General features: G+C 43.6%; 1 protein-coding gene across 1 annotated transcript; it reads right to left on the reverse strand.

The window, feature by feature from the left end:
• Positions 1 to 489: 489 nt before the first annotated feature.
• Positions 490 to 8,968, reverse strand: vstm4a (V-set and transmembrane domain containing 4a). Its single transcript, XM_061087816.1, has 8 exons — positions 8,917 to 8,968; positions 7,267 to 7,722; positions 4,172 to 4,225; positions 3,959 to 4,066; positions 3,834 to 3,867; positions 3,399 to 3,547; positions 2,115 to 2,182; positions 490 to 645 (listed from the first exon to the last, which is right to left on the reverse strand). Exons 1-8 carry the CDS (start codon positions 8,963 to 8,965, stop codon positions 490 to 492), a joined length of 1,074 nt encoding a protein of 357 aa, XP_060943799.1. The 5' UTR covers positions 8,966 to 8,968.
• Positions 8,969 to 14,099: the final 5,131 nt, after the last annotated feature.

A 14,099-nucleotide genomic window follows, 5' to 3' on the forward strand; every position in this document is an offset into this window, starting at 1 on the left:
AGACCACTTTGAACCGATGATTAAAAACAGTATGAATCACAGGCTGAACTCTTTGAATGTCAGACACAGGCATATGTTTAATCATTTTTGTTCATTAGTGCTATAATGCATTTAAAAAGCTGAGTGTGGCCGTGGCAACATGACGCTGCAGGTGGAGCATGGACACCACACACCTCCACACAGTCTCCTGAGTTTATACAGAATAGTTACCAGTAACAACATTCTTATAAACATCTGGCTCACAGGCCAACGATGCCAACAAACAAAACAACTGAATTATAAAACCCCAAAAAAACTGCTGTGCTGGAAAAAAACTGCCGGGAGGAAACACAAAAGCCTCATTTACCAGCAGCTGTAGCGAACTTGCAGCCAAAAAACAAAAGCTAATTGCCATATTGATAGTTCATAAATAGGCTATAGTCCTTTTTGATGCCACTCGGTCAGAGCTGAATCTCTGCCTTCACCAGAGGAGGTACCGAGCTGCTGTGTTTACAGCTGCTTCTCCTGGAAGAAGATCTGAGCGTACACAGTGTCCGGGCTTGAGGGGTCGGGGTCCGGTGTGGCGGAGGAGGCCTGGGGCTCCGGCCTCGGTCGAACCAGCTCCAGTTCTGCATATGTCAGACTGTCCTCCTGTGATACTCGAGGCTGAAAGAGGGAGGAAAAAGAGAAGAGGAATGAAACTCTCGATAATGTAATAGAGGGGGAAAAAAGCGGTGTCGACTTATGTTACTGCCAGTGGGTGGTCTCAACAGTTGAATGCCCGACCATCAGGGCCCCAACTAAACCTTATGCAAGAACCATAGCCTGCATGAACCCTAACCTAAACCATAGGCTGCAGGAACTACTAAGTACCTCCACCACGGAGGTTATGTTTTTGTTTTGTTTGTCTGTAAATAAGCAGGATTACCATGAAACTTGGAGTCTAGAAAGAACTCGTTTCATTTTGGTGTGCATCCAGAACGGCAGTTTTGCAACATTTTCATTTGATTTTATTTGATTTCACAGGAAATAATTTATAGATCTTGTTTTTAAAAACTGCCAAATAATAATCTCCATCTAGTGAATTAAGGCATGGCGGACTGTTGGGCCTTTGCGGAAGTAGTTACTCCTTGAGGGCCTGTCCAGTTAAATTTAATTTGCTTTCTCTTTACATTGTTTTATTTCTTTATGGTAGTAGATTAGATCATCCGGCGTGACGCTCCACGTGCTGGTTAGGGTTTAGAGCTCAGCTCTAGCACCAACTGTTTATAAAATAAATATATATGTAGTCCCGGACTGTATATGCTGGCACACCTGGGTGCCGGGCATTCTCGTGGGTGCTTAAACCACAGAATCTGAAATGCAGTGGGGTCCAAACATTACCATTAACTTCAATGGTAAAGTGGTCTCAGGCTTGGAAACTGTTATTTTTAAAGTATAAACATTTACCGATTTCCCCTCTATACATCTTCTCTGCATTAAATCTTTCTCATAGAACAGTAAAATCGTTTCACTGTCTGTGTTAAATATCTCCACGGTGCTTCTTAGCTGCAGAAAATATGTGTTTACAGGCTTCACAGGACCTCTTGGAACATTCAGTTTACTCATTTGGTTTGACCGGATTCCTATCCAACATCCCCAGATCCTTCTCGTTGCACTAATTCAATCAGTATGTGCGTGCAGAAGAAATGCTCACATCTCCGTAGCAGGATTTCAATGCAAAATCACAAGAATGGCAACGGTGGAGCTGCTGATGAGCCTTAGTTTGAGCAGTTTTCCTCTGTATATACTTGTTTGACACTTTTATTGTAGATATAAAACCAATGAAGCAATCTAAATAAATAATTGTGTTTGAGAAGCAATAAAGCTAAATAGAATTATCAAGCTCATAACTGAATGAAGCGATGGCAATAAACTCCTGTAGACAATCATGCAGTCTTGAGACAAATTCCCTCTTGTACGAATCTCAATAACAACTCTGTAAATGAGAAAAAAAAATCGTTGAAACGTTAATAAATACATATTAACAAATATAATAATAATAAATAATAGCAAATATTCATAAATAGAGTCATGCCAGAGGTGAACAGAGGAATAAGTGAGCCCCAATGATGGGTGATAATAAAGAGACTTACAGCGGCAGATCTCCTCGGCTGAGTCTTTAACCTTCTGGGCTTTTGAGGTCTCTTTGCAGCAACAGGCACTAAAAAACGGAGACAACCTTAATTGACTCAAAACAACAGCCAGGGGGAATGAGTTCACAAATATGGCTGTGTGATGGAAGTCGAAATCATCCTTCACAGCCGTGTTATACTTCACATAGTCGAGGTGCAGTAGCTTTATTCTGACATTTTCAATGTTTCTGTCCGTGTTGAATTAACCTCAGGCGATACACCCAGTGGGACTTTACCCCAACACAGTATTAAGTTTTATTATCAGTCTGTTGTCTGCCCAAATCTCTGCTGATGTTTTCGTCATGGAAATAGAATTATGCTGAAGATATCCTTTTCTGCTTTTGTATTTGCTGGATACCTTCATTTAATCCATGTTTTCTTTTCTCGCTAATTTCCTTTTTCTTAGGGCCTGGAGCCTGCCTCAGCTCCATGGGACTCTAATTCCTCCAGTGTGTCAGGAACCTGAGATAGAAAGTCAACGCAAAAATATGGAAGCACTGGAAGCTGAACCTGTCTCCTCCTTGCTACGTGGTAACCACCAACTTGGACGTTCATATTAAATTGGGGATTTGTTGATGGGAGGAGGGGAGAAGCCATCGCCTTTAAACCCAAATTACCAAAAATGTATTTCTTGGAAAAACCTTCCAATTCGGCCATCCCATCTCAGCCAGTCCCACATCACATAGTTAGTGCTGGTAACTAAATCGCAGTTTATTTTCATAAAGTGGAAATTGAATGGCATCGAAAAGATCAGGAGGAGAGCTCTCTCTCGTTTTCTTTCAACTGATTGTCTGTCACCGTAAAGTGATCATCAGCAGCACGGGGAAATGTCTCATAACGTATCGGGGGCTATTAAAACATCCATAAAGACTTTACCATCCTCGGCAGGCAGGCAAGACTCAGGTTAAACAAATAAAGTGCCCTCTGTATAGTTTCCCTGTACATATTAAAATTAAATCTGTTTTTGATGCTGCTTAAAATATATTGTCAGCCACAATGGTTCCCAACTTTAGTGTGGTTGGGGCGACTGTGACAACTGGACCTTTTTGCCTCCCCAGCCCTGAGAGCCTTTAAATAAAACAATCTTAGATGAAAAAACCTTCCACACTTCTCCAAACTCACATCCACTCTGAAACTATAGGATTTGAGTCTAAACCTTATCAGGTTGAGAACGATTGACTCAATTGTCCTCTTAGGGAATAAAAGATTCACCTCGTGCCTCCTACTCTCAAAAAGTCATGTTACCTTTGGCTGGTATGTGCGGTGGAGGCTCTACAGGTAGTTTAGGTGGCGTTACTGGGACTCTTCTGTCAGGTTTCCGTCTGGTGTCTTTCCTCTGCGCTCGTGGGGAGTAGCTGGAGGAACTGCTGGAGCTGGTCACAGTCTCTCCTGAGCTGTACGGAGAAGAGGGTTACCACTAAATTCAACTGAAACTCACACTTTCATTAGCAATTTATCAATTAGACAAAGGTAGACTTAAGTAATGCAATATAAACAATCTGAAATTTGCTGTGCCTGACAATGGACTTTTCTTTAAAATTAGTCTTCTGATTATTTTTGTGATCCATCAATTATTAATTTGACCCATTAAAATGTCATCACAAGATGTCAAAGCCCAAGGTGACTTTGTCTAATAATATTGGGTCCAACCAGAAATATGTGATAAAGAGCATAATGTACCTGCTTTCTGGACACTTGACCAGCAGATAACTGGCTACAGAGAAAACAGCAGAAAAAAAATCATGTTTTCATAGTAGCACAATAGACAAAGATAGAGATGCAAAGTTACTTTAATGGAAATTTACCTTTGAGCCTGTGTCGTCTGTGAAAGTACTGGCACGTGAGAACCAGAGTGAACAGGAAGATGGACAACAGGCCCAGTGAGCAGATCAGCACAGCGCACAGATACACATCTTCAAAAGGTGACGAGATCATATGAGAAAAGTATCATCAGCAGCATCTTCAGACTTTTATTTTGTAACGCTAAATATAAGTTAAGCCAGAGACCAAAACTGTACCTGCAAATAAACGCCACAGTCCCTCACTGCTGCCGTCCTCCAGAGTAAAGTGCACTGGGGAAACAATTGTTGAAGACGGAGTCAGCAAACAGGACAAGTCCAGACAAAAAAATCTTTGTAAATTGCTGTTGTCTGAGGGAACTGTCCCAACACAGCAGACGGCCTCAGTGGTTTCCAGAAATATCAAAACCGCTGTCGAGAAGGGAGAGTCTGCTGCAGCATCAGCCAAACCCACCACACACACACAAACACACACACACAATCCCGCTGTTCTTGAATTTTTAGAGATTCCCTGTTGCTTTGAAAACGCACTTCCTTCTGATGGTCACTTCACTATTGTTTAACGTTGCAGTTTTCTGTGTCTGTGTGACACGAGAGTGAATAAGAAGTCATCAGCTTGTGCGGATGAATGATGGGCTGTGTATAGGTCAGGGCTATTTAACAAGGAGAGAAGCTGTGTACATAAATTACTGTGTCTCTCCTCTACCCTTAATGAGATTTTAATACGGCTTTTAAAACACAGGTTGATACACATATTAATAAGAAATGATAAGATATTAACTCTAATTGACTTCTGGCCTGTTCCAGACGGCACATTGTCAGGGAGCAACACAAAGGATTTTTGTATTGTGACCAGACATCAAAAACAGTGACAATAATTGTATAATTCATTATAATCATTTTTTTTATCTAAAATATGTATCTAGCAGCCAGAGATACGAGTTAAAAGACTAGATTGACGAACGTGCAATGCAATATAAGCAATCTAAGCAATTATCAGGCCATCAAATGGGCATTATTAACTCCGATCTGTCCCATACGTACGGGCTGCTGGGGGCCTATTAAACCTCTTCAGGAGGCTGTTGTCACCCATATAGGTCAGTGAGCTAAAATTGATGGAGCCCAGTCTGCTCACGTGACTTCCACTAACCAAATTAAAACCTACAGAAGAAGACAGGGTGTTTACATTTATGACATATGAGAGCCCTGTGATTATGTGCTTTTTGAGGGGCAACATGTTAAATATATGTAAGTATAATTATCTCTTCCAAGAGGTGATGTTTTTGTCTGCATTTATATTATTAAGTAAAACCAATCCAGAGTATTTATTTTAATTTCTTTAACATCTACAGATAGAGTGCTTTCAACGTTTTCATTTTCGTGCAGATCCAAGCAAAATTTTATTTTAAGGAGACTGTTGGACCTTGGCGTAGGAATGCTCTCTACTGATTCTATTTTTACTGAGTTTTGACCATCCACTGTTTAAAGAGAAATAATAGTAGCCTTAAAAAAAAGAATTGTTAATTAGACAAATTGTAGCTGAGTCTAATTTGATGACTAAGAGTCCCTAAGTAACAGACATTTGAGCTGTTAACAGTTACTGTGAGTAAACCACGTATCTGCCCAGTGTGGGTAACCACAAAGTAAATCTGCATCTGATCTGCGCGTGCAGCCTGAGGTGAACAGGTTGGCTGTCGGTATCAAAATAGCATCCAGATTATACAGATGTCTGCACAGGCGGTTGCACAAAGAGAGGTACAGGTTTTCATAAAGAGCCATGAACCATCATATGTTCCATCATTAGGTCTGAAGTTGGGATTTGAAGATGTGGGAGAGGACAAGCCATCTTCCCGCTGTGAAACACATTTGTAGTGAGAGTGGTCCAGAGATCTCAGTGGTGTGTAACTTCTGCTCTGAGCTCTGCAGACCGAGGGCTTCCCTGGATCTCACTGACAGTTCAACTTAGTTTTCTGTTTGTTTACCCTCATAATGTCAGCTCTTGTGTTTTCTGGTTCTGTGGTGGATGCATGTCGGAGATGCCTGAGGTCGTGTGGCTTCCTTAGAGGGACGTTGCCCTGAATGTAGGGCAGGGCGTTGCCAGATGGGTCCGTCTCACTTAAAGTGCCAGGCATAGAACTAGTGAAAGGTTAAGTGGGCAAATGATTGTAACGTAGCTCCACCTAGCAGCATCCTTAATCTGACAGATGTGTCCTCTGCATTGAATCCAGTCAAATCTCAAAAGATTTTTCTGCATCTGATTAAAGTTAGTTCCTTTCCAAATTTGATGCAGACTTAAATAAGTTCCAGTGCAACTGAATCCTCAAGTCAATGTTCTCCTGAGGTTTGCATAAAAGTGAACCCAGAGTGCTGACGTCATGTTTTTCTGAGTCTTTGGACTTTCTGAGAGAAAGCAGGTTATTGCGTCTCAGAGCTTTTTCTTTTTAGCCAGCTCAGCAACACTCTACCTTTTTACTCCTCAGGCTCACTCAAACACACAGAGAGATATTGTTGAGTGTGGTTTGGATGTGTGAGCTCATTGTTTTGAGATGGAAATGCCAGAGGATTGGGGTCACGCTGAAACATATATAGGCTGTACTTACAGCAAATAACAGCACTATAGAGTCGAAGAATACACGCTAGACACTTCTTCTTGCCCCTTATCCTTTAACAAAAACTTTTGCTTTTCCTTTATTCAGGCATTTCTGTTGCCAGACGACATGGAGACACCAGCCTCCACACTGTATGTGTGTGGCTGTGAGGGAATTCCTTGGACAGCTAGGAGTATTCCATGGAAAACATTTCAAAGTAATAACAACAGAAATCCCCTTTGCCGATGATTCTCTCTTGTCAGTGCTAAGCGTTGCACAAAATCATAAGTGTAGTGGGTGATACAATGCAGCCTCTTATGCGTTTTTTCTTTTCTCGCCTGCTTGAATCAAGTGAGTTAATACATTGTCTTGGATTTGATCAAACAAAAGGCTAAAAGGTTATAACAATCTGACCCCTAATTCTGCTGGAAATGGTGAAATACTAACATTATTTGTGTTGTTGTTTTCAACTTGTCCTCCACAAGGAGACAGTCAGATTCCGACGTCTTGATCAAGGACACGTAGAATACTTGCTGAGAAAGGGGCTCAGACTTCCAACCACTTGGCTTGATTTAAAGAGCAGGAAAATAGAAAAGCAGCAGCTGATCTCAACTCTCCACCCCTCCATCTCTCAATTTCCACCCCAACATCTGCCAAAAATGTGGCCTTGCAGCTTTCCACTGGCAACGTGAAGAGCACAATGTGTAACAGCACACCTGCAGTTACCTGTGAGCTGTGTGGTGCTGGTACCATTGGACGATGATCTCCACGTGTTTCTGAATTTGCGGATCTCCTGAACCTTGCAGGTGTAGAACCCCTGATCCGCCCCTGCCACGCTGAAGATCCGCAACCGATACAGCTCCCCCTCCGCCTCCTCGTACAGGCGGAACTTTGGCTGGGGGAAATGACGGGTGTAGTTACCGTACAGCTTCATTTTCTTTATGCCCATCTTCACGATCAGAAATTGAGTGGGGTCCAGGGCTGGGGGGGAGGAGGAGGATGGAGAGGATGGAGGAGGTAGGAGAGTCGGAGCAGCAAGAGGTGAGAAGAACCAGCGAAGGATGAGAACACTGCTGCTCCTCTTCCTGTGAGATACCAGGCAGGACAGGGTCACGTTGTCTTTCTCTGTTACCATGACAACAGGTCCTGGGGTCAGTGTCACATTGAGAGCGTGACATACATCTGTGGACAAAAGACACAAAGAATATAACTGAGGAAAACCCACAGGGGCAAACTCCAAACAGAAAGGCCCCGGCCAGGCAGCAGGGATTCGAACTGGGAACCTTCCGGCTGTTAGCAAACCGTGCTATCCACGTTATCACCATTATATTTTGAGTTTTTAAGTTGCATGTTGTTTTATGGCTAAATACAATCAAATCAAACTATAAAGTACTATTTTACGAAACAATAGGGACTCCTCCTTGCTTTTTAAGTTGGTTGCGTGCCACACACGGAAAAAGTCATGAGTTCATTTTTTGCAACATGTTTAATTTCCTCTCAATTGCACATAATTGCGGCAAGTAAGTTTATATGCAAACCCACAATGGCCACTTGGATTTATACAGCTCACATTATCACAAGTTTGCCTTTTATACAGTTAATGTCATTCTGTCACTGGGGGGGAATTTGGTTGGTAATAGCAAAGAGAAACGATGAGGACTGAGAGCGAGAAAGCACAAACCCTGGAGGAGGTAGTTGTGTTTGATTCTGCTGCCAGCTAGGTCAGGTCTGTCTCTAGCAGAGACACTGGGTCTGGACACAATATGTGTGATCAGACGGGCAGAGAAAATCTACAGGTGGGAAACATTCATCTCCAGCGCTTTACTCTACGAATGAGAGCAAAGAGAAAAGCGACAAGATAACAGGGACCATCTGGGATTCTGGCTGTTTTTTTCCTGCAGGGTGAGGTGGGGAATCTCCCTCAGGCTCCGCCGCTGCTTGATGTGACAACATAAAGGGATTCAAACTAACATGACATACACAGAACTGAAAATAAGCAAAAGATTACAGGGCACATGAGTTGTGAGTCCACTTTATGGCAGTGTACGGAATGCTTATTATTATACTGAGGTTTTCTCACAGAGAACAAACTGCTCAACTCCACAACTCCTTTCCTTTTAATCAAAGCCACATTTGCTGTGATTGCTACGTCAATATTGCCCATAATGAAAGAATGGCTTACAACTTTTGTATAGAACCGCTGACTATCAGGTGATGTTTTTGACATTATTTTCATACCAAAGTTTCATAATAAACGCAACATTTATGGCTCCACTGTGGTTTATGTTAGATCACCGGGTTAGAACATCAGACACACTCTCTTACTTGCATGCTCGCTCGCTTTCTCTTACATTGTTGTTGACAAGGTAAACTTACCTGTGACCAGCGCCTTAGTCAGGACAAGGACCACTATAGAGAAGTACATTTTCCACAGTCAGCGAATCCATAAACCCAGAGAACTGCACAGCACCTCAACCAGCAGCTACATTCAAAACAGAGCCGGACCGCACGACCCACCACTACCCCTTACCCACCATTAACTCTTCTCCTCTTTCTCTGCTTTTTGTGTAATATGAAACAGTAAATGTTCTGTTCCCACTTAGAAACTCCCACTCACTCTCCCAGTGCTCTCTCTCTCTCCCTCCCTCTCTCTCTCTCTGTCCGTCTCTCCCTTTCTCTCCCTCTTTCTGTGTGTCCTGCAGAATGTAGGAAATGTAATTTCCTGTGTTTCTGTGAGGAGTCTTGGACCCCGGCCCAAAACCCCAGTGCTCCTAAAGCGACGGTCAAGTCTTGTGGCTTGTGTGTGTGTATGTATGTTTGTGTGTGTGTGCAAAGCCCTTGTCATTATGTGTCATTTTGAGGGGCATACACAACAAAGTGCTGAAAATGCATTTCCATTACCCAAGTTACTCTCACAATCAACTGGTACTCCTCTTGGATTTCCCAATAATGTTTACAATGAGGAAATGTTGGTTTTCATATATGTAAGCTGTTTTTCTGCTTGCATACATGTGTTCATGCACTTATGTGGATGTGTGTGTGTGTGTGTGTGTGTGTGTGAGTGTGTGCTGGGACCTCTCCCTGTCTGGTTGCTGGACAGAGTGGCATGGCCCTGTCTCTAGCTGTGGTTGTCAGACTGTCCCAGTGGTATGAAGCCTGCTGCTTTATTGGGCAGCCCAAACTGCTGAGGCAGGGCTTCTGCTGGCGCTTTGGGCTCTGCCAAAGCCAAATGGAATTACACAACAGATTTAACCCTTCCTACATATGACCTCTGTAGGATGGATAGATTCAGTGGAAAATGTGCGGCTTCTTTGATAAGGTGGTTCGGTCGTTTTGAAACCTTGACTAAATCCTTTGTTTTTGAAAAGAGAGTATTTGTACTGTACATTCAAATTAAATTCAGGCCGCAGTACATGTTTTATCAATTGTGGGTGATGTGTAAAAATGCCAAAATAATAATTCTCGTGTCATCGGAGAAGTAATATATCATCTTAAGTGTGTATTTCACTTGGGGTTTCCCTCAAGTTTTCCTTTGCATGAGTCTGAAGTTCAAGTCTTCAGAGGAGAGATTACTCTTCTCTGCCCTGCAGTGGTCAAAGCAAGTTACTGCTTCTCAGGGGGACAACAATACCACAGGAGTGTGTGCAGGCATTTCTCACCACTGTCAGGAACATTTAATCTGCGCTTGTGAATCAAGGGAAATAAAAGACAAGGCATCACCAAAATGTTATTTTCTCCTTTTACGTTCCTGGAATCTCTCATGACATATTATTGTGCTCTCTGAACAACACTTCGTAATTGTGTTATGCTCTCAGTAAAACAACTCTTTATTTTGAGTCATTCAGACCCAAGGTACATTTCATGAGCAGGATGCCAGTGGCAGTTAGTGTTGTTACCGACTTTAAGTTGTAAAATAAAATCATCCTTCCGCAATTATCTTTTATTTTACCTTCTTGTTTATTTGTAACTTTTACATGGCAGATTCTGTTAGACAGTCATTGTGATGACCAATTGTTTGATTGAATTAAGATTGTTTTTATTGGCTGAACAAGTCTATTACACACTACTCTGTTTCACAGCAACACAGTAACATTCTTACAAACTTCCAATTTTCCAAAATGGACTACTGTATGAAACAAAACCTTAATAACAGGGTTCAATATACAAATGATGCTTTACACCATCTGCAGATCTTTATATCTCATGCATCAAAAATTCCAAAAGAAGAATTTCTTCAACAAAAAAAAAGGAAAAATTAAATAGGTCACTGTTAATAGCAGAGACCTACATTTCTCCAACCTACTAAACACTGTTGACATTCTTCTGCTGTTTAATGTACGGGAACCTCCTTCTAGGTTTACGAGGCTCCGTGATACTGATCACACTGTATACACATAGCTCAGCTTCTCACGTTCATGTTAATGGAATGGTGAACTTCTCTGTAACACAATAAATAGCTTTACAATGAATCTCTACAATCAGCAGCAGAAATTTAACAGCATCTCAAAAAAGCTATTACTTCATTCATTTGAAAAAAGTCACTTCAAATACTGCATGTAACAATCCTTTTACTCGTTTCTTTTGCATATCTTTATATGATCAAATACTTTATTTGGCTTCTTGTTTGCTTTACATTATTTATACATAATTAATCAGTCTGTGTTCTCACCAGTCAGACACTTCCATAAAGTCTTCCAGTTCAGTGATAGGTATAATATCTCTGGGTTGATATCGTGAGTGGGCTGAGTTTTCATTTTCACACACAGAGCTTCCTGCAAGCTGGCTGTTTGTGTCACACTCTGGGAACGCCTCATATGAGCCATGTGTGTTGTAAACTGTGTTATATGCTTTCTCTGTATCATTAACTGTGTCCATGTAAGGTGTCTTCTCCGGGCTGTAGCGATGCCCTTCAGAGTACTGTCTCATTTCAGGGGCTGGATATCCGTAGCTGTGGTTCTCCCTGACAGACTGTTGGTTCTGTTGGTGGGTCATGGGGGCTGATGAGCTGTGGGGGGGCATGGAGTTGACCGCTGCTGGTTGGTAACCTTGGGAATACCCATGGTAGCCTTGATAAAGCATAAGGGGCTTGCCAGTGGGAGAGGCCTGGGAGATGGGCTGTTGTTGCAACTTCGACTGGGTCTGCAGCTGGGGCTGAGAGTAGTTTGGCTGGGACTGGGGTTGGGAGGTGCTCTTGCCCGATTCACGCACATTCAGCTGAACATACTTTCCCGTCTGTGGGTCAAAGAAAGTCTTTGTTTTCACTTGAACAGGTATGTCAACTACGAAATACTGACCAGAGTCGAGGTCTTGCAGCACCTTGCGCTGGGTCAGTGGGTAGGACTGGGGATAGCTTGACTCAACATGGTACTGTGTCACTGGAGCTGGATGGTTGGCATGATGGAGAGTGGGAGAAGAGGAAACATGAGAAACTGTTTTAGGAGCAGCAGTGTGGGACACAGGGCCAGTAGCATGAGGTGAGGCAACGGGGAGGATAACAGAGGCAGTAGCAAAAGGCGAGGCAACTGGGAGGTAGCTGGGACCAGAGGCATTAGGGGAAGTGTGGACAGCGTTGTGAGATGATGTGCGCTCTGTGCGGGAAGAAGGCAAGCCAGACTCCATTGCTGGAGCATGAGCAAGGGACACGGGAGAGGAAAAATGAGGGGAAGCCACAGCATGTCTGTTGGAGGAGTGTACCTCAGTGGAGGAGGAAGGACGAGGGACTTCTTGAAGAGGCTTTTCAACTCCAGCAGGGCCGTCTTCTACTGCTTTGCACGTCTCCTTCTTTATCCTCCGGGTAGTTAACCTTTTTGCCCTGCGCAAGGCTTTGTCGCTCTTTGGGGGAACCACTGGAGGCCTGCCCATTGAACGAGACACATCACTGCTGAAACTACAGGCTGATTCCGGCCTATCCAAGTCATACAAGCCTCGTATATCTGCAAGGTCAGCAGCACTAGTAGCAAAACTCTCCACATCCTCTGACATGTAACTCATGACCGAGCGGGAGTCATCTTCATCCAGAACAATGCTCCTCCTGGAGTATGGCCTATGATGTGGGAGATGGGCAGAGTAATCCTGTGATGAAGATTCTTTGATACCAGCATGTCTGTTTGACCCTGTGTCAGGACGGACGTGAACTCCAACACTATGTCTCAGTATCCCCTGCTCCTCTTCTCTCTCTGACACCCTTTCCATGGGGGAACCCACACGGAGGTCCTCTCCAAAGTTCTTATGGAAGCGTGGTTTGACCGACTTGGTGAAAGGAGAACTTCTGAATGTGTTATCCTTCACTCTGAACATCGAGAGCTTGCCTCCCAGAGCAGGAGAGGAGGTGTTGGAGCGGGGCAGAGAAGGAGCTGGAGATGCAGAGCTATGTGGCCTGTAAGACCGACTGGGGAATCCTGAGTCCTCAGTTGACTCAGGTACTGATGGATGGTGTTTTTGTTGGGAAGGTAAAGGGGATTGTACTTGTCTTTCTTTGGATTTCCGCTCTGGTTCTGTTGAGGATATGGCGTAGTACTGGAGAGCATCCATCATTTGTGCTGCTCTTTTGTGCTCCTCAGCTCTCTCTTTTTCTCTCTGAGACACAAACATTTCTTCTTCTTCTTCTCTCCGTTTAGCCATGATCTCATCCTCTCTTTGAGCTATCTGTTCTTGTGCTTCCCCCCTCCCCTCCTCTGCTTGGCTCTCCTCAAGTGATCTAGTCCTCTCTTCTTTGGCTTGTTTTTCTTCTCTAAGTTTCATAATTGTTTTCTCTTTTTCAGCAGCTTTCCTGTCCTCCTCCTCCTCCTCCTGTGCTCTTCTCTTTTCCTGCTCAATTTCAGCGAGTCTCTTCTCCTCTCTCTGTTTTGCTATCCTTTGCTGCTCCTCTTGTGCAGCTTTTCTTTGCTTCTCCTCAATCAGAGCAGCAGTTATTTGCTGCTCCTCTTGTGCAGCTCTCTTCTGCTGCTCCTGTTGTGCAGCTCTCTTCTGCTGCTCCTGTTGTGCAGCTCTCCTCTGCTGCTCCTCTTGTGCAGCTTTCCTCTGCTTCTCCTCTTGTGCAGCTTTCCTCTGCTGCTCCTCTTGTGCAGCTTTCCTTTGCTGCTCCTCAATCAGACCCACTCTCCTCTGCTGCTCCTCTTTTGCAGCTTTCCACTGTTGTTCCTCTTGTGCAGCTTTCATCTCCTTCTCCTCTTGTGCAGCTTTCCTCTGCTGCTCCTCTTGTGCAGCCTTCCTTTGCTGCTCCTCAATAAGAGCTGCTCTCCTCTGCTGCTCTTCCTTTGCAGCTTTCCACTGTTGTTCCTCTTGTGCAGCTCTCCTCTGCTGCTCCTCTAGTGCAGCTTTCCTCTGCTGCTCCTCTTTTGCAGCTTTCATCTGCTGCTCCTCTTGTGCAGCTTTCCTCTGCTTCTCTTCTTGTGCAGATTTTCTCTGCTGTTCCTCTTGTGCAGCTCTCCTCTGCTGCTCATCTTGTGCAGCCCTCATTTGCTGCTCCTCAATAAGAGCTGCTCTCCTCTGCTGCTCTTCCTTTGCAGCTTTCCTCTGCTGTTCCTCTTGTGCAGCTTTCCTTTGCTGCTTGTCAATTA

The sequence above is a fragment of the Limanda limanda genome, chromosome 15 (genome assembly GCF_963576545.1).
Source record: "Limanda limanda chromosome 15, fLimLim1.1, whole genome shotgun sequence".
NCBI lineage: Eukaryota > Metazoa > Chordata > Actinopteri > Pleuronectiformes > Pleuronectidae > Limanda > Limanda limanda.